General features: G+C 37.1%; 1 protein-coding gene across 1 annotated transcript; it reads left to right on the top strand.

Moving 5' to 3' along the window:
• Positions 1-14,229: 14,229 nt before the first annotated feature.
• On the top strand, positions 14,230-15,881 carry LOC141019974 (visual system homeobox 2; the record flags this gene model as incomplete). Its single annotated transcript, XM_073495012.1, has 3 exons — positions 14,230-14,482; positions 14,769-14,926; positions 15,453-15,881. Coding segments are annotated over 3 exons (840 nt in total), but the record flags the coding sequence as incomplete, so codon positions are not given.
• Positions 15,882-19,509: the final 3,628 nt, after the last annotated feature.

A 19,509-nucleotide genomic window follows, 5' to 3' on the forward strand; every position in this document is an offset into this window, starting at 1 on the left:
TTATTTTATCTCTTTGGGCAACAAAAGATAAGCATAGACTGAGCTGTCATGTGCAGGACTCAAACCCAACACATTGTGAATTCATTATATATGTGCCTTTGTCTTCTCAACCCTCCTGATGCCTCCAAATCCCCTTTAATGAATATGTATTCACACATTCAGTCCTATAATTAACTTGTTCATATGTAAACCCAATCATGTCCTACCCATCATGCCTCATACCTGCTGATCTCCCTCTGCTGACTCTGTCTGATGTGTTAATTGCACCTGTATGGTGTCCTATAACTAGCTGAAAGCTCTGTTTATGGTTATCAATCAACTTACTACACAAGTCTTAGCAGCCCGGGCTCTTGGTCAGGCGCCAGCATCCCATTGGCTGGGCAGCAGTGAGGCGGAACAGAGATGAATGACAGCTAAGGAGGAAGTGGTGGGAGGGGGAGGGCGGGGTGGGAAGGAGGTCTGTTGCTGAATAGTGTGACGGACCACTGACAAGCTAACAACCTCTGCCTTTATTCATCATACCAGGCTGCATGCCCTCAAATGCAGCTGCTAAGAGCTAACCGCTCATTCAGCTCATACTGAACACATGTTACTTAGTGGTTACATTTAAAGAAGCAGACATTAAACTTTTTAAAAACAATACATTGTTAGTTGGGGCCCCTTTGTCATGTTTCAGATGTCTGGGTTTTTTAGGAGTTCCAACAAATCAAATCAAATCACTAAGCTACTGCATCTGTTAGCTGTAGGATTACATTAATGAACAGCAACATAACCGTATTTACTTTGTCTCACCATCGTCATTTTCAGTTATTAATCTTACATAGCCACAAATAGATGCATTATCTCATAGCTATGCATCCTGCAAACTGTTGTGTTTCAAAAAGAAAAATAGTTTTAAAAAAAACTAAAGACACGCTAACCAGATCAAGATCTTTAGGCACAGGGCGACAGTGCTCAGACCGCTTTTGTCCACAGGGGCTGCCAGACCAACAAAAAATTAAAGTTCCTCGTAGCTGTTTTGAATAATTGTTCAGAACCAAAAAGTTAAATCATTGAATATTTTACAAAAACAGCAGGCAAAGTAAAAAGGCCAAAATATGTGGATCTAAAGTAGCAGAAATCTATTTTTTCTTCTTTCCTTCAGCATCACTCACCTGATGACCCCCAAAGTTTGGCTTGTGACCATCTGGAGGAAGCCCTGACCCCTAAGTTGGGAACCATTGTACTAAACTACCAAACTGTATAGAAAGTAGTCTTAAAAATCAGCTCCACCTCGACCACATAAAACATTAAAACTCTACTTACACATTTTTGTATTGGGGTATCACTCAGAAGGGACATTTCTGTGCATAACAAATACGTTTACTCTTGATCCTTTAGCTGGTAATATTTTTGTATTTTCCTGCACTTTTATGTAAAATTCAGAAATATATTTTGCCATTGCTGCATCACTCGTGCTTTAACTTGAGTAACTTATCTGAATACTTCCAACACTGAAGAAAGAAAATCATGAATTACTGTTTCAAAGTGCAGAAACATGGCTGTCAGTGGGCCTTTCCTGTCCGTGTGAGAGTGGACAGTGAATGAGCAGGAATGCGGCCAGCGGAGGCTTCTCGGTGTCTCTCTCAACTACAGGAGGGGCCCCGATGTGCCGCTACCTGCCCATGCACATCTGTCTGCTCTCCGTCTTCCTCTCAATGGCACCCTCGCCTTAGATCATCTCCTCTTCCTCCACGCTTGAGTTGCACTTGGCTTGCGTGGAAAAATATGCGGACCGTCTCTCGCCTCTCTTCTCCCTGGCACTTTGATGTCTCAAGTGTGATTGCTCTTGGATTGTGGCCGCTTTCCCTTGAAGGTTTTGACATGAAAAGCAGGCTGGGCTCTCAGGTTTATCCCATGGCCAGTGATCCGGGACTAAAACAATCAGCCTGCTCACTGTGGGATACTATTACCAAGGAGAGAGAGGCACCAAGCATAGGGGCTTCCTCAGCCATGAAATACACTTTCCTTCCAAGTTACAAACACATTTTAGGTGTGTTGATTGAATTATACCCATCTACGCTACCATTAATAGATTTTAGCTTGAAGTTTGTGCAGGCTGACACTAAAATACGTATGCAAGCAGCCAGAGAATACATTCCGGGTGTGTTTGCACAGAAGTGGACGACTGAAATGATTCAACATTTGTAATGAATTAAAAAGAAATGAGGCCAGTAATTGCAGTTAAGATTGACCCAATCTGATAAGTATGATAATGTGACATGTCATTAACAGCAGAGGCATAAGTGACAACCCTTAAGCTTCACTTACACTTTCATTAAATATTGATCTTATCTGTGCTCATTGCTGCTCCAGCCTGCAAATTACACCAGATAGATATATTCCCATGACAGCAGAGCTGACGATAATCATCCATCTTCGCGTGACATTTGGCAGAACTCCTGTTTTATGAGCTAAAGTGCCATTGTGGTGGATGAGAAAGAATAATAATGTGCAGTGTTCACAATCTCCATTATGTTAGATCGCATCTTATCACACCGAGGGCAGAGTGTGATAGTTAATCCACTTCAGCCATGTCTGTCAAGGAGAAAGGGGCACACATAGCACCCATCATTTAATTCAGATTTCAACTTATAGGAAGTGTTTTCTCAGCAACAAATTCAATGAGATGACAAGATTTCTACATCAGTGAATACACCCTGAGAGCAGTTTTGAAAAGTAGCCCAATGTTTCATGTGGGATTGGATCTATGTATTCGTGAGTATTCTGTTCTTTATTTGGCTTTATTTTCTCCTTCTTAGATACTTTAATCGATGTGTCTTTAATCTCCTAGCCTAGCTAGCCTTTTGGTGGGGGGGGGGGGGGGGGGAGTTTTGCCAGAATAATCTACGTTTTAAGAAAAAAAAATTTTTTTTGAGAAATTTACAAAAAAATTTCATGTGACATTTGCAAAAAAATTTCATGAGAAATGTGAAAGAAATTTTGGCAGAAGAATTTTTATTTTATTGTTTTCTTGGTGATCCATTTTCTCAGTCTGATCTAAACTGTTTTCTTTCCTGTGTTTTTGACTTGACAACTGGTGGGGGAAAAAAGTTTTGCCAGAATAATCAACATTTTAAAAAAAAAAAAAACTTTCATGAGAAATTTGCAAAAAAATTTCATGAGAAACATGAAAAAAATCATGAGAAATTTTGGTAGAAGAATTTTTATTTATTTTTTTTATTTTCTTGCTGATCCATTTCTCAGTCAGATCTAGCTGATGGCTGTGGCTCAGGGGTAGAGCCAGCGTCTTGTTATCAGAAGGTCACTGGTTTGATTCCCCTGGTCTTCATGTTGAAGTGTCCTTGGGCAAAATGATGTGCCTGATAATAAATTTGCAAAAAACTTTCATGAGAAATTTTGGCAAAATGGTTTTTATTTTATTTTTTCCTTGGTGATCCATTTCTCAGTCTGATCTAAACTGTTTTCTTTCCTGTGTTAATGTATTGACAACTGGTGGGGGAAAAAAATTGCCAGAATAATCTGCGTTTTAAGAAAAAAAAACTTTCATGAGAAATTTGCAAAAAAAATTTATGAGAAATTTGCTAAAGAAATTCATGAGAAATATGGAAAAAATTCATGAGAAATTTTGCCAGAAGAATTTTTTTTTTAAATTTTTTCCTTGGTGATCCATTTTCTCAGTTTGATCTAAACTGTTTTCTTTCCTGTGTTTTTGACTTGACAACTGGTGGGGGAAAAAGGTTTTGGCAGAATAATCGACGTTTTAAGAAAAAAAAACTTTCATGAGAAATTTGTTAAAAAATTTCATGAGAAATATGGAAAAAATTCATGAGAAATTTTGCCAGAAGAATTTTTTTAAAAAAATGTTTCCTTGGTGATCCATTTTCTCAGTTTGATCTAAACTGTTTTCTTTCCTGTGTTTTTGACTTGACAACTGGTGGGGGGAAAAAGTTTTGCCAGAATAATTGACGTTTAAAAAAATAAAAACTTTCATGAGAAATTTGCAAAAAAAATTCCTGAAAATTTGCTAAAAAAAGTCATGAGAAATTTGCAAAAAAATTTCATGAGAAATATGAAAAAAATTCATGAGAAATTTTGGCAGAAGAAATTTTATTTCATCATTTTCTTGCTGATCCATTTTCTCAGTCTGATCTAGCGAGAGGCTGTGGCTCAGGGGTAGAGCCAGGGTCTTATTATCAGAAGGACACTGGTTCAATTCCCCTGGTCTGTATGTTGAAGTGTCCTTGGGCAAGATACTTCTACGATGTGACTGATGAGAAATTTGCAAAAAAAATTCATGAGAAATTTTGGCAGAAGAATTTTTATCTTATTTTTTTCTTGGTGATCCATTTTCTCAGTTTGATCTAAACTGTTTTTCTTTCCTGTGTTTTTCACTTGACAACTGGTGGGGGAAAAAAGTTTTGCCAGAATAGTCTACGTTTTAAGAAAAAAAAAAACTTTCATGAGAAATTTGCAAAAAAATTTCATGAGAAATTTGCAAAAAAATTTCATGAGAAATATGAAAAAAATTCATGAGAAATTTTGGCAGAAGAAATTTTATTTCATTATTTTCTTGGTGTTCCATTTTCTCAGTCTGATCTAAACTGTTTTCTTTCCTGTGTTAATGTATTGACAACTGGTGGGGGGAAAAAATTTGCCAGAATAATCTGCATTTTTTAAGAAAAAAAAAACTTTCATGAGAAATTTGCTAAAAAATTTCACGAGAAATTTGCAAAAAAAATTCATGAGAAATATGAAAAAAATTCATGAGAAATTTTGGCAGAAGAATTTTTATCTTATTTTTTTCTTGGTGATCCATTTTCTCAGTTTGATTTAAACTGTTTTTCTTTCCTGTGTTTTTCACTTGACAACTGGTGGGGGAAAAAAGTTTTGCCAGAATAATCTACGTTTTAAGAAAAAAAAACTTTCATGAGAAATTTGCAAAAAACTTTCATGAGAAATTTGCAAAAAAATTTAATGAGAAATATGAAAAAAATTCATGAGAAATTTTGGCAGAAGAAATTTTATTTCATTATTTTCTTGGTGATCCATTTTCTCAGTCTGATCTAGCAAGAGGCTGTGGCTCAGGGGTAGAGCCAGGGTCTTGTTATCAGAAGGACACTGGATCAATTCCCCTGGTCTGTATGCTGAAGTGTCCTTGGGCAAGATACTGCTCCTGATGTGTTGGTTGGCACCTTGCATGGCAGCCACTGCCATCAGTGTATGTATGACTCATTGTAGGTTTCTTTGGACAAAAGTGTCTGCTAAATGAAGTAATGTATGAGCTAAACTGTTTTCTTTCCTGTGTTAATGTATTGACAACTGGTGTGGGGGGGAGTTTTGCCAGAATAATCAAGGTTTAAAAAAAAAAAAAATCTCATGAGAAATTTGCTAAAAAATTTCATGAGAAATTTTGGCAGAAAAAAAAATTATTTCATTTTTTTCTTGGTGATCCATTTTCTCAGTCTCATCTGGTGGGTGGATGTGGCTCAGGGGTAGAGCCAGTGTCTTATTATCGGGAGGACACTGGTTCAATTCCCCTGGTCTGTATGTTGAAGTGTCCTTGGGCAAGATACTGCTATGATGTGACTGATGAGAAATTTGCAAAAAAAATTCATGAGAAATTTTGAAGAATTTTTATCTCATTTTTTTCTTGGTGTTCCATTTTCTCAGTCTAATCTAAACTGTTTTCTTTTCTGTGTTTTTGACTTGACAACTGGTGGGGAAAAAAAGTTTTGCCAGAATAATCTACGTTTTAAGAAAAAAAAAAACTTTCATTAACAATTTGCAAAAAAATTTCATAAGAAATTTACTAAAAAATTTCATGAGAAATATGAAAAAAATTCATGAGAAATTTTGGCAGAAGAAATTTTATTTCATTATTTTCTTGGTGTTCCATTTTCTCAGTCTGATCTAAACTGTTTTCTTTCCTGTGTTAATGTATTGACAACTGGTGGGGGGAAAAAATTTGCCAGAATAATCTGCGTTTTTTAAGAAAAAAAAACTTTCATGAGAAATTTGCAAAAAAAATTTATGAGAAATTTGCAAAAAAAATTTATGAGAAATTTGCAAAAAAATTCATGAGAAATTTTGGCAGAAGAAATTTTATTTCAATATTTTCTTGGTGATCCATTTTCTCAGTCTGATCTAGCGGGTGGCTGTGGCTCAGGGGTAGAGCCAGCCTCCTGTTATCGGAAGGACACTGGATCAATTCCCCTGGTCTGTATGTTGAAGTGTCCTTGGGCAAGATACTGCTACGATGTGACTGATGAGAAATTTGCAAAAAAAATTCATGAGAAATTTTGGCAGAAGAATTTTTATCTTATTTTTTTCTTGGTGATCCATTTTCTCAGTCTAATCTAAACTGTTTTCTTTTCTGTGTTTTTGACTTGACAACTGGTGGGGAAAAAAAGTTTTGCCAGAATAATCTACGTTTTAAGAAAAAAAAAAAAAACTTTCATTAACAATTTGCAAAAAAATTTCATGAGAAATTTACTAAAAAATTTCATGAGAAATATGAAAAAAATTCATGAGAAATTTTGGCAGAAGAAATTTTATTTCATTATTTTCTTGGTGTTCCATTTTCTCAGTCTGATCTAAACTGTTTTCTTTCCTGTGTTTTTCACTTGACAACTGGTGGGGGAAAAAAGTTTTGCCAGAATAATCTACGTTTTAAGAAAAAAAAAATTTCATGAGAAATTTGCAAAAAAAATTCATGAGAAATTTTGCCAGAAGAAATTATATTTCAATATTTTCTTGGTGATCCATTTTCTCAGTCTGATCTAGCGGGTGGCTGTGGCTCAGGGGTCGAGCCAGCCTCCTGTTATCGGAAGACACTGGATCAATTCCCCTGGTCTGTATGTTGAAGTGTCCTTGGGCAAGATACTGCTACGATATGACTGATGAGAAATTTGCAAAAAAAATTCATGAGAAATTTTGGCAGAAGAATTTTTATCTTATTTTTTTCTTGGTGTTCCATTTTCTCAGTTTGATCTAAACTGTTTTTCTTTCCTGTGTTTTTGACTTGACAACTGGTGGGGGAAAAAGTTTTGCCAGAATAATCTACGTTTTAAGAAAAAAAAACTTTCATGAGAAATTTGCAAAAAAATTTTATGAGAAATTTGCTAAAGAAATTCATGAGAAATATGGAAAAAATTCATGAGAAATTTTGCCAGAAGAATTTTTTTTTAAAATTTTTTCCTTGGTGATCCATTTTCTCAGTTTGATCTAAACTGTTTTCTTTCCTGTGTTTTTGACTTGACAACTGGTGGGGGAAAAAGGTTTTGCCAGAATAATTGACGTTTTAAGAAAAAAAAACTTTCATGAGAAATTTGTTAAAAAATTTCATGAGAAATTTGCTAAAAAATTTCATGAGAAATATGGAAAAAATTCATGAGAAATTTTGGCAGAAGAATGTTTATCTCATTTTTTTCTTGATGATCCATTTTCTCAGTTTGATCTAAACTGTTTTCTTTCCTGTGTTTTTCACTTGACAACTGGTAGGGAAAAAAGTTTTGCCAGAATAATCTACGTTTTAAGAAAAAAAAACTTTCATGAGAAATTTGCTAAAAAAATTCATGAGAAATTTTGGCAGAAGAAATTTTATTTCAATATTTTCTTGGTGATCCATTTTCTCAGTCTGATCTAGCGGGTGGCTGTGGCTCAGGGGTCGAGCCAGCCTCCTGTTATCGGAAGGACACTGGATCAATTCCCCTGGTCTGTATGTTGAAGTGTCCTTGGGCAAGATACTGCTACGATGTGACTGATGAGAAATTTGCAAAAAAAATTCATGAGAAATTTTGGCAGAAAATTTTTTATCTTATTTTTTTCTTGGTGATCCATTTTCTCAGTCTGATCTAAACTGTTTTCTTTCCTGTGTTTTTGACTTGACAACTGGTGGGGAAAATTTTTTTGCCAGAATAATCTACGTTTTAAGAAAAAAAAAAAACTTTCATTAACAATTTGCAAAAAAATTTCATAAGAAATTTACTAAAAAACTTTCATGAGAAATTTGAAAAAAAAATCATGAGAAATTTTGGCAGAATTTTTATTTCATTTTTTTCTTGGTGATCCATTTTCTCAGTCTCATCTGGTGGATGGATGTGGCTCAGGGGTAGAGCCAGTGTCTTATTATCGGGAGGACACTGGTTCGATTCACCTGGTCTGTATGTTGAAGTGTCCTTGGGCAAGATACTGCTACGATGTGACTGATGAGAAATTTGCAAAAAAAATTCATGAGAAATTTTGGCAGAAGAATTTTTATTTCATTTTTTTCTTGGTGATCCATTTTCTCAGTCTAATCTAAACTGTTTTCTTTCCTGTGTTTTTCACTTGACAACTGGTGGGGGAAAAAGTTTTGCCAGAATAATCTACGTTTTAAGAAAAAAAAACTTTCATGAGAAATTTGCAAAAAAATTTTATGAGAAATATGAAAAAAATTCATGAGAAATTTTGGCAGAAGAAATTTTAGTTCATTATTTTCTTGGTGATCCATTTTCTCAGTCTGACCTAGCAAGAGGCTGTGGCTCAGGGGTAGAGCCAGGGTCTTGTTATCAGAAGGACACTGGATCAATTCCCCTGGTCTGTATGCTGAAGTGTCCTTGGGCAAGATACTGCTCCTGATGTGTTGGTTGGCACCTTGCATGGCAGCCACTGCCATCAGTGTATGTATGACTCATTGTAGGTTTCTTTGGACAAAAGTCCAGTCTCATCTGGTGGGTGGATGTGGCTCAGGGGTAGAGCCAGTGTCTTATTATTGGGAGGACACTGGTTCGATTCACCTGGTCTGTATGTTGAAGTGTCCTTGGGCAAGATACTGCTACGATGTGACTGATGAGAAATTTGCAAAAAAAATTCATGAGAAATTTTGGCAGAAGAATTTTTATTTCATTTTTTTCTTGGTGATCCATTTTCTCATTCTGATCTAATTTGTTTCTTTCCTGTGTTTTTGACTTGACAACTGGTGGGGAAAAAAAGTTTTGCCAGAATAATTGACGTTTTAAGAAAAAAAAACTTTCATTAACAATTTGCAAAAAAATTTCATAAGAAATTTACTAAAAAATTTCATGAGAAATTTACTAAAAAATTTCATGAGAAATATGAAAAAAAAATCATGAGAAATTTTGGCAGAAGAATTTTTATTTCATTTTTTTCTTGGTGATCCATTTTCTCATTCTGACCTAGCGGGTCGCTGTGGCTCAGGGGTAGAGCCAAGGTCTTGTTATCAGAAGGACACTGGATCGATTCCCCTGGTCTGAATGTTGAAGTGTCCTTGGGCAAGATACTGCTCCTGATGTGCTGGTTGGCGCCTTGCATGGCAGCCACAAAAGAACTTTCATGAGAAATTTGCAAAAAAAATTTCACAAGAAATATGCAAAACAAAATTCATGAGAAATTTGGCAGAAGAATTTTTATTTCATTTTTTTCTTGGTGAACCATTTCTCAGTTTGATCTAGCGGGTGACTGTGGGGTAAAGTGAGTGTCTTGTTATCAGAAGGTCACTGGTTCAGTTCCCCTGGTCTGCATGTCAAAGTGTCCTTTGGCAAGATACTGCTCCTGATGTGCTGGTTGGCACCTTGCATGGCAGCCACCGCCATCATTGTAGGTCGCTTTGGACAAAAGCTTAATGTATAATCTCAACTGTTTTCTTTCCTGTGTTAATGTATTGACGACTGGTGGGGGGAAAAGTTTTGCCAGAATAATCGTCGTTTTAAGAAAAAAAAAACTTTCATGAGAAATTTGCTAAAAAATTAATGTGAAATTTTGGCAGAAGAATTTTTATTTTACTTTTTTTTGGTGATCCATTTTCTCAGTCTGATCTAATTTGTTTCTTTCCTGTGTTAATGTATTGACAACTGGTGGGGGGAAAAAGGTTTTGCCAGAATAATCTAAAAAAAAAGTTTTAAGAAAAAAAAATCTTCATTAGAAATTTGAAAAAATTTCATGAGAAATGTTTAAATGTGTTAAACCGAGTGAAAAACTAAAATTTTGGAAGATTATTTTTTCTTTTTTTTTATGTGAAACAGTGAAAAAAGTTTTGGCAGAAGAATTTTTATACTTTTTTCTTGGTGATCCATTGCCAGACTAATCTACATTTTAAGAAAAAAAAAATGTTCATGAGAAATTTGAAAAATAATTTCATGAGAAAGTTGAAAAAATTTCATGAGAAAAGTTTTGAAAACTAAAATTTTGGAAGATTTTTTTTTCTAATTTTTTTTAAGTGTGAAACAGTGGCGATCCATTTCTCAGTCTGATCTAAACTGTGTTCTTTCCTGCGTTAATGTATTGACAACTGGTGGGAGGAAAAAGTTTTGCCAGACTAATCTACATTTTAAGAAAAAGAAAATCATGAGAAAAAAGAAAAGTTCATGAGAAATGTTTTTTTGTTTAACATGTGTGAAACCGAGTGAAAAACCAAAATTTCGGAATTTTTTTTTTTTCTTATTTTTGGTGATCCATTTTCTCAGATAAAAAATACTCCTACAGAAAAAAAAAGGAGGGATAACATTTTAGGTCAGACTTAGAAAATGGAAAAAAATCTTTACTTTGCCCCTCAGAGCTTCCATCTTGTTTAATCCAAAGAGGTAAACTGGAAGACTGTGTTTTCTTTGCTTAGTTGAACAGCTAATCAGAGTGATTTCTCTCACCGATGGGCTCCACCATTCTACCTGCTCAGTCAGCCAAAAAGCCCCTGACAAGGGCCGACCATTGCCAACGGTGTGTGACGCACCACAACAACTAAAGATGCTCAATGTGTCAGGGCCCTAAGATGTGCACTAGACAATGATTCACTTCCAAACTAGTTGTGATGTCACCAAGTCATTCTCGTTCCTTCTACAGCAGATAAATGATGAAAACAACCTTCTAGTGTTAAAGGGTTATGGGGTCGTTTGCATCTTTCTGGACAGTGAAGGTCAAACATTCAAGTGAACAAACGATAAGCACAACACACTTTTTAATGGAGGAGGAAGTACATTTTTCAAATTTGAGAATGTGTTTTGAAAACCACAAACACACATTTAAGTGGCTTTCAGATGTCCCTTTCCCTCTTCTTTGCAATGATTGAATGCAAGCTCCAACAAGTCCATTTCAAAGCCATCTCAAGGACATCCCATCGGTGGCTTGCTAAACCCATGGATAATGCACAGTCTGTCCCTGCTGTTGAAGGTGTGCTAATGATACAATGATTGCCATTTTAGCTGTGAATCTCCAGCGTTGCCTTGTCATCCAGGGAGCTTGAAATACCTGAGAGACCAATAAGGCCCGGCATTATCCATTACTATTGTTGTCTTAATGCCTCCTTCAATTATCCACAAGCAGCTCTTTTGAGCAACTACTGTCAGAACCTCCCCCACCGGTTTTTCACCAATTTTGTCCCTGATTATCTGGATCAATGGGCATTAAAGGAGCCAGGCAAAGACAAACACAGTAGTTTGAGGGGGTGGGAGAAGGGGGTCTTCTTTCAAACAGACCAGAAATCCCTGTAACTACCTGTGTGCCAGGGACAAACGGAGATGGCTATTCAGTCGTCAGTCCCACCACACACAGTGTTTATTTAGCCACAGCTCAGACGAGACACTTTTAATCTATTTTGCCTTTCCCCACAGAACTTTCAAACCCCCAAAAATGATTTCTTTCAATCTCCATCTGTCTGTTCCTTCCATCACACACTCACACACACAAACAGACTGAAGGTGCTATAAGTTGTTTTTAATTGGCTGGTTATGCCATCCATCATTGACGGTGGTTAAAGTAAAGTAGAGCCTGAAATATTTGTATTATTCAACATACTTTTCCAGTAATGTGGAGGCTGTTGTGCAGAGACAGAGGAAGAACTTTTGTACTCAATACCAAGGTGAAAAAAATACACTGTTCCAAGTAAAAGTCCTGCATTCAAAAAGTGCAAAAGCCAAGTTTCACTGTAAAGTGAAAGAATCCCATGATATTCTTAAAGCTGTTAAACATTGTTTTTACAATAGATGGGTTAATCTTTATTCTTTTGACTTAAACAACAAAAAAGTAAGTGAATATCTGCTTTCAGTCTCAACATAAGCTTTAAAGAAATCCAAACCCCAATACTGACCTCTTTATTGCCTGCACAAAAGCATTAATTTAGTGTTTAAACAGGTGCAGATGAAAGGGCCACAGGTGAGGAAGTGGAGGAATGACCATCCTGTGACTCACCTCAGCTCTGACCAGCTGCCTCCTGCAGAGGTCCCGGGCTGATCAAAGCCGCCTCAGCCCGCCAGTTCAGCGGAGACAACACTGACAGCTGAGTGTTTTCACCGCTGTCTGAGCTGATGAGCAGTTAGCGAGATGTGTTGTTAGGTGATATGTATCTTCGGATTAATTGACGCACCTGTGTTTAATTCACGTAGACAGTGCTGGCGATCATCTCATCAGAGATCCATCAACACTAAGCTACAGCTGCTTTGCTCAAAGAAAAAAAGTGTTAATAATCTTCCTGTCTCGGCTGTTAATGTGTTGATGTGTATGCTTTGATCTGAGATGGAAAAATCCTGTAAGTGTTCGGAAACACTGACTACTGTCTACATACTGGGGAGAGGATGGTAAGAATATATCAGCACTTAGTATTGCAGTATATTATTAACAAACTTTTATATTAAACATATTATCTGGAGAAGCTGCTCCGCTGAGACTCCTTCTGGCAACATTCTGCTAGTTAGCATGTTGTTTCAAAAAGTTGTATTCCAAGTAAGTGTAGAGACTAGCAACTTGCATTTTTACAGGATTTTATCTTCAAATTCAAAAATTTTACTTCAAATTTTGGGCAAAAAAAGCTTCCAAAATGTTTTTTGTTTGTTTTGTTTAGGCATAAAAGAAATGGTAGTAAAGGCACAATTTCTCCAAAACAAATAATCAGTGTTTATGATATCATCAGGTTAGGTCTAGTATACACTTTATGAATTTGTTTTTTTCAAATTTCTTTAGATATCGCAATAATATCATTATCATACATTCGTTTGGCCATGATAATCATGAAGTAAAAAAATTATATCGTGACAGCCCTAGCAGCAACTAAAAATGACTTTTTTTGTCAATAAATCTGTCGAGTAATTTCGTGATTGATCAATCAGTTTGGTCTGTAAAATGTCAGATAATGGTGGTTTTTCCAAAAGGCTCATTATAGGGTCCTAAAATGTCTGAAATCTGAAAATTTCAAGGTTCAAATACAAAGATAATCTAAATATATAAGGATAGCAAGTCGAATGAGATCATGATGTAAAATGAAGTAAAATTTTCATTACACCTGGTCTACCTTGTTTAATATGTCCATATGTCCTATGTCCTTATAATTGTGAAGAATGGATTTGAGTACGTGCGCTGCTACAACTTGTAAAGGTGACAGACGTGATCATTTTCACTCAGCCTGTCTTGGTGATGTGGAAAATAAAACATTAAAAAGAACAGTGAAATTAAATCAACAGCAAGGTACACATGAGGTTGCTAGGAGGGATTAAAAACATTACGCAAATGAGCTTTCAGGTTTGTCACTTGAGTGTGTTTATCCTGGAACCTGTTGTTCAGGGTCTGCTGCTTTTGTGCTCATCCCACAGGACCGAACAACTTGTGTTTTCATTATGTCTCCTTTGCAGTAATTTGTTCTTATTATATTTGACAACAGTCAGATAAAAGTTGAACGTGAACGTGTCTAAATGAACACACTGAATTCCTGTCCATCTCACCAAGTGAAATTTCAGACAAGCTAAAGATGTTGCAACTTGCCCCGTGTAGGTGGTGAGAGAAAAGTTCAGGGAAAACATCACTTTAAGGTAAGCAAAAAGACTGTGGGACATACATCACTGGGAAAGTAATGACGAATACAGTAAATACTGATGCAGCAATAAAGATAATCCACTGTGAGATGAATCACAGGTTGGATTCTCACCTCAGTGCTATAAACCAAGCCCTGCTGTCTGTTTGGAGGTCATGTGACCGGGAGGGGAGGGGGAGAGGATTGGAGGAGAAGAGAAGAAAGCTAAGGTGAGACCACCTCCACTACTCAAGTGTTACCTTTACTCTTCAGGCAACAACTAGTACGTGCACTGAGCACCTCAGCAACCAACTGGATACATCTGGTGGGACAATCACATCTGTTTTATCTTCTCGTCTGTTTTACTCTGGACATTGGGATGCATTTCACCAATCCACTAGCATCCCTTTAGGAGTCAACCTGGCCCTTTTCAGTGGACTGACACTTAATATTGGACTCTTAATAGCTTGGACATGTTTGGCCCAAGGCAGCTGGTATCTACTCTCCTGCCTGCAGTTTTCCACTCACCGGCAGCTCACTTTTTCCCTGCATTCCCAACCAGACTGGGCTCTCAACCTCAGATCCTGATCCCGGGGCCTTTTATCAGCTATGAATCCTTGAGGAATTATCTGCAGCCAGAGCCATGCAAGGACGCTTTGCTTCTGGCCACGCAGGCGATTGGGATGGGGCCGCTCACAGAGGGCACAGGTGAGTTCAAACCACGAGCTGCTGCAGCCAGAAAGGGATTTATTGTATGTTACAGGACTGAAACAGGCACTGTATGACCACAGTCTCTAAGACAGTCAGTGAGCACCATCTGACTGCAGTGTAAATGTTTACAAAAGATTAGCTAACAGCTCGTAACCAACAATCAATTATCAGGCAGTGTTAAAGTGGGCCTAATGATTGCTGCGCTAATTAGCCAATCTAGAGCCATTAGTTCGTTGTCACCCGTTGGCGATTGTGTAATTGGTGCTCGCGCTGTGCTTTCCAGATGAACAGAGGCCAGTGAAGCAGCGTCGCGCACGAGCCAACTACAGCAGCTGGCAGCTGGAAGAGCTGGAGAAGGCCTTCGAGACCACCCACTACCCAGACATCTTCATGAGGGAGGCCCTGGCCGTCAGACTGGACCTCATCGAGGCCAGAGTGCAGGTAACTGGCACACTGAACTCTTCCTGGAAATGTTCACCGCATAGTAATTCAACTTATATTATTTTTTCTGTACCAAAAATGTCACAATGATTAATATTTTAGTAGCAGTGATTATTTCTATCAATATAAATGTAATATAGCGTCAATAGGTTCACAACTATTCAAGTCTGTCTGAAAACAGCACTCACATGTCCATACGTACATTGAAACAGTCATTGGTTTCTGTACTTGTTCCTCCTGTCCACACTGACCGTAAAGAGATGCCTTACTGATGTGTCTATAGTGCAAGAGGTTGGGTCAAACTGTACTTGTTCCATCCAAAACTGCATTCAAAAGTTCAGATGAAGTTTAATGGAGTACTGAAAAAAGAGATATAGAATTGACCTTTTAATTAGTGTGGAAATAACTTTGAAACAATTTCAGTAAGATATCTTGTCTTGGATTTGTAATACTACACAAACTTAATTTATATTCCCAGATTATTTATAGTTTCATTTATATTTAGTATTCCTTCATTTGTCTCCAGGTTTGGTTTCAAAACCGCCGTGCCAAGATGAGACGACAGCTGAAACTCCAGGGCCAGCTCACAGGGCCTTATGTAAACAGAGACAATGATGAAACATCTGAGACAGCGAGCGGGAGTTTAAGACAGCAGACACACAGTTCTGACGGCGAGCACTGCGAGAGACGACAGGAAGGAGAAGTAAACTCTCCATGGACAAAAGCTGCGGGTGCTGCGCTGAGCGTGAATGTGCAGCCTGTGACCCAGAGGTCGGGGAAGTGGGAGAGGCCGGAGGGGCCGAGTTCAGAGGAGCTCCGCTCCTGCAGCATCGCCACGCTGAGGGCCAAAGCCAGAGAGCACGAGGCCGAGATCCACAGCACTATAAACATGTCAGGAGGCGACACACAGTCACAAACACAGGAAGCTGAAGTTGATGCCGCGCATGATGATTGATCATCTTCCTTCTTCCTGTTTGTACAGATAATCATAACAAAAATACACTGTGTACCATAACTGTGCTGGAACATACATACATTTTGGGATAAGGAGCTTTTTTATTTAGCCATCATTAATTAAGTAGTTCTTGCAGTATAAAATGTAATTTTCTACAAATCTATAAACAAGTTGGGCTATTTTAAAGTTTCAAAGTTTGGGTGGTGAACATGTCACTACTTTGTCTATTTTGATAAAAATGTAGAAGTGTTAAAAGTTTCTGTCCCCTACATTGTTTGTATTAATTAGTTAACATCACATGCATTCGCTATTTATATCTCTTCATATTCTGAAAGTGATTTTCATCAGATCTTAAAAGTGTTTAGGTTGTCAACACTGAACGGATCATACATCATGCAGGCTCTATGTCGGGTCTTTAACGGCTAATAGTTACAAATGACAAATGCTGCCACGTTATCATATGCGTCCATCGGGGCACAGCTGAAATGGGATACAGTACAAATAATTTCTACACGGTTTCACTAATGACAAACTCATCCCTGACCGCTCAGGTTACCTCCACTGACAGGCAGGATGTGTGCGTGCAGCCACACGTCCTCACAGGAAACATTGGAAATAGCTGAAAAATGAAATCATGACGAGTGAGTCCATAAAGATGATGCATCCATTTTTATATATATATACATCAAGGACATAATATGCAGTTTTTTTCTTTTTTACGTTCAATGCAAGGCAAGGAGAAGACATTTTGAGGGCTCATTCAGAGTTTTTCAAACACAAACACACAAACATTGTTGCAGACACTGCAGACAAAATTCATTAGAGCAATATGAGAGAAATTATTAGTGACTTTCGCATGTTTAACTTATTAAACAAACACAGCAGTGACTCTGGAAGATTTCATAATCCCATGTGTGTGTCTTCAACTACTGCAAACAATATTGTACATCTTATTAGTGTTGTCCCAAGGTTTATGGATGGATTAGGTGCACGTATTTGGCGGACAGGTTTGGGGGCCCTCGTGCATGAATTTTTTTTTTTACGTTTTGCAATTTAAAAAAAAAGCAATTTCCAAAAAGCTTAAAGGTAAAACTTGCTTAAGAAGTCCACGGGTGAGTAACTACCATTAGATCTGTCATTTAGTTAGTTTTGATGCTCTCAGCACATTGATTTTAAATTCATTCGGCTTAGGTGGAGCTTAGTGGGAAACCTTGCACATGTTACTCAATCAAAACAAAACACAACAGGATAAGAGGACACTGGTTCAAAACATCTAATCAGCTAATAAATTACCAGAGTTGCAAGTTAATATTTTAACAGTTTAATCTCTGCCTGTTTGTACTGAATGCACACATTGTATAGTTTGTGTGCTGTTGAAGGCCGACTTTATCGTCTATCTAGATGTATTCTTTCTCTATTTGACCACAAGCTCAGAGTGGTGCTGTAGTCTTCTAACAGTGCAGTGTGACGCTGCCCCCTTCTGGGCATTAGGATGTCCTCAGACAGGAGACACGAGAGAGAGCGATACTGTAGTTGAGACAGGACGAGCAGTGTTTGTTTTTTAAAATCCAATTTTGCTGCACTCACACATTTCTTATTTGTTGTGCTGACCATAAAGCTGTGTTAATGTGCCTAATGTTGCTGGAGACCTCGTTGTGGTGACAAATAAACAATTTATGTCTTACAGTGAATGAGGTCAGTGTGGGTCGCTCGCATTTCAGAGACTCAAGTTCAACTCGGCTCTCACACTCATCACATTTCCCCACGTCAGATGTTTAAACACTCAGCGGGAGGTCTCTGGGTCAGAGAAGCACACTGGAAGATTATTTTTTTGTTTTGTGTTTTAAAGGAATGACTCTTCAAGCTTTCTCACACATTTCTTAAACAACAAACTTTACGAGTATAATTCCTTATAATCAGTTTACTGTGTGAAAGTTGCTGAGAAACCAAGCTACAAGTTTCCCTAAAATTTTGTGGGACGCCATAATATGAGCTAATTAGGTCAGAATCCTTATATGACAATAGTTGGCCTCAATTAGTCCCCAATTAGGGGCCCCACACAAAGATGACTGAGGTTCAAAAAAAAAAAAAAAAACAGCACACCACAGATTTTGTTCTTGGTTCTCATAGTGCACACTGACCTCGATATGCAGGCTGAGATAGTGTTTGCTGTTTAATTACTTCAGAAATCCTGCAGAAAATACCCCAAAAAAAAAAAAATTCAGGAGGCATTAAAAGGGAAAACTCTTCTAAATGTCCATAAAACTTTTGGATTTTGTCCTAAGTGGAGATTCCAACAGAAATAAAAAATTAAATAAAATCACAGCACCAGCATTCTTTGCCAGATTACAACACAGTGCAGCAATTAAAAACAGCCCCAATGTAAAGTATCATAAAGTACAATATCTAGAGAGACATTTGCTCCCTCTCAGTTTGACTTTAACCATATGGATACCGCAACTTGCATTTAATTTCCCCCAAAACCCAGATAGTTACCTCAAACTGGTAAATCAGAGGTAATGTGCGAGTAATTAAAAAGTATTCAAAAGCAAAGAGTTGTTTTTCAATCTAAAGGTCTCTTTGCGGGGGCCGATATTCACCATTTTGCCGATTATCTGTGATTTTTCTGTCCGATTGCTGATTAAATAAACAAATTTAATGATGCGTCATCCTGTCACACAATGTCCCGCCCACAACACTAACTGATTGGTAACTAAATCTATCAAATAAATGTGATGGAGGGGAAGTATAAAGTAGCAGATAAGGAAAGTACTCAAGTAAAGTACCTCAAAATGCTACAGTACTTGAGTACACTGTACTTCGTCACTGGTTATTCTGAATTTTGACACTAAGATTTTCATTCTTAATGCAAATAAATATCGGTTGCAAATATCAGTTATTGGTCACCTTATTTCTGATAATCGGTATCAGCCCTGAAAAAGCCATATCGGTCGACCCCTTATTATTTTTATTGTTGATTAATCTTAATCTAAAAAATTGATTTTCTCGATTAATCGATTTGTTCTTTCATTTATAAAATGTCATAAAATTATGAAAAATGTCGATAAAACGTTTCCCTAAACCCAAGATGACGTCCTTAAATGTCCTGTGTTGTCCCAAACCCAAATATATTCAGTTTTTTGTCATAGAGGAGTCGAGAAACCAGAAAATATTCACATTTAAGAAGCTGGAATCAGACAATTTTGGCTTAAAAAAAAAAAAGCGACTGACACCGTCACTCATTTTGTCACTAATTTGTTAAAGGACTAACTGGACTAACTGAAATCCAGTGTAGTAAAAGTACTCAAAAGTCAAACTTGAGGAAACAGTAAAGAAATAGAGTTAAATCATTACTGTGGTAAAAGTGAGAGTCACCCATATGAATAGTACTTGAGTAAAAGTCTTACACTATCTGATATTAAATGTATTTAAGTTTCAAAAGCAATTTTCTGGCAATTAATATACTTACTGTAAGTATCAAAGTAATTAAGTAAAGTAAAAGTGAATTATACAAATAGTTAAATGTATGTATAGACTGTATATCCAATGCATCGACTGATAATCAGATGTGATACTCAGGATTTTTCTGATTATTTGAATTGTTTATAAACTAGATTAATTTAAAAAT

Source organism: Pagrus major, chromosome 23 (genome assembly GCF_040436345.1).
Source record: "Pagrus major chromosome 23, Pma_NU_1.0".
In the NCBI taxonomy this organism is placed as follows: domain Eukaryota; kingdom Metazoa; phylum Chordata; class Actinopteri; order Spariformes; family Sparidae; genus Pagrus; species Pagrus major.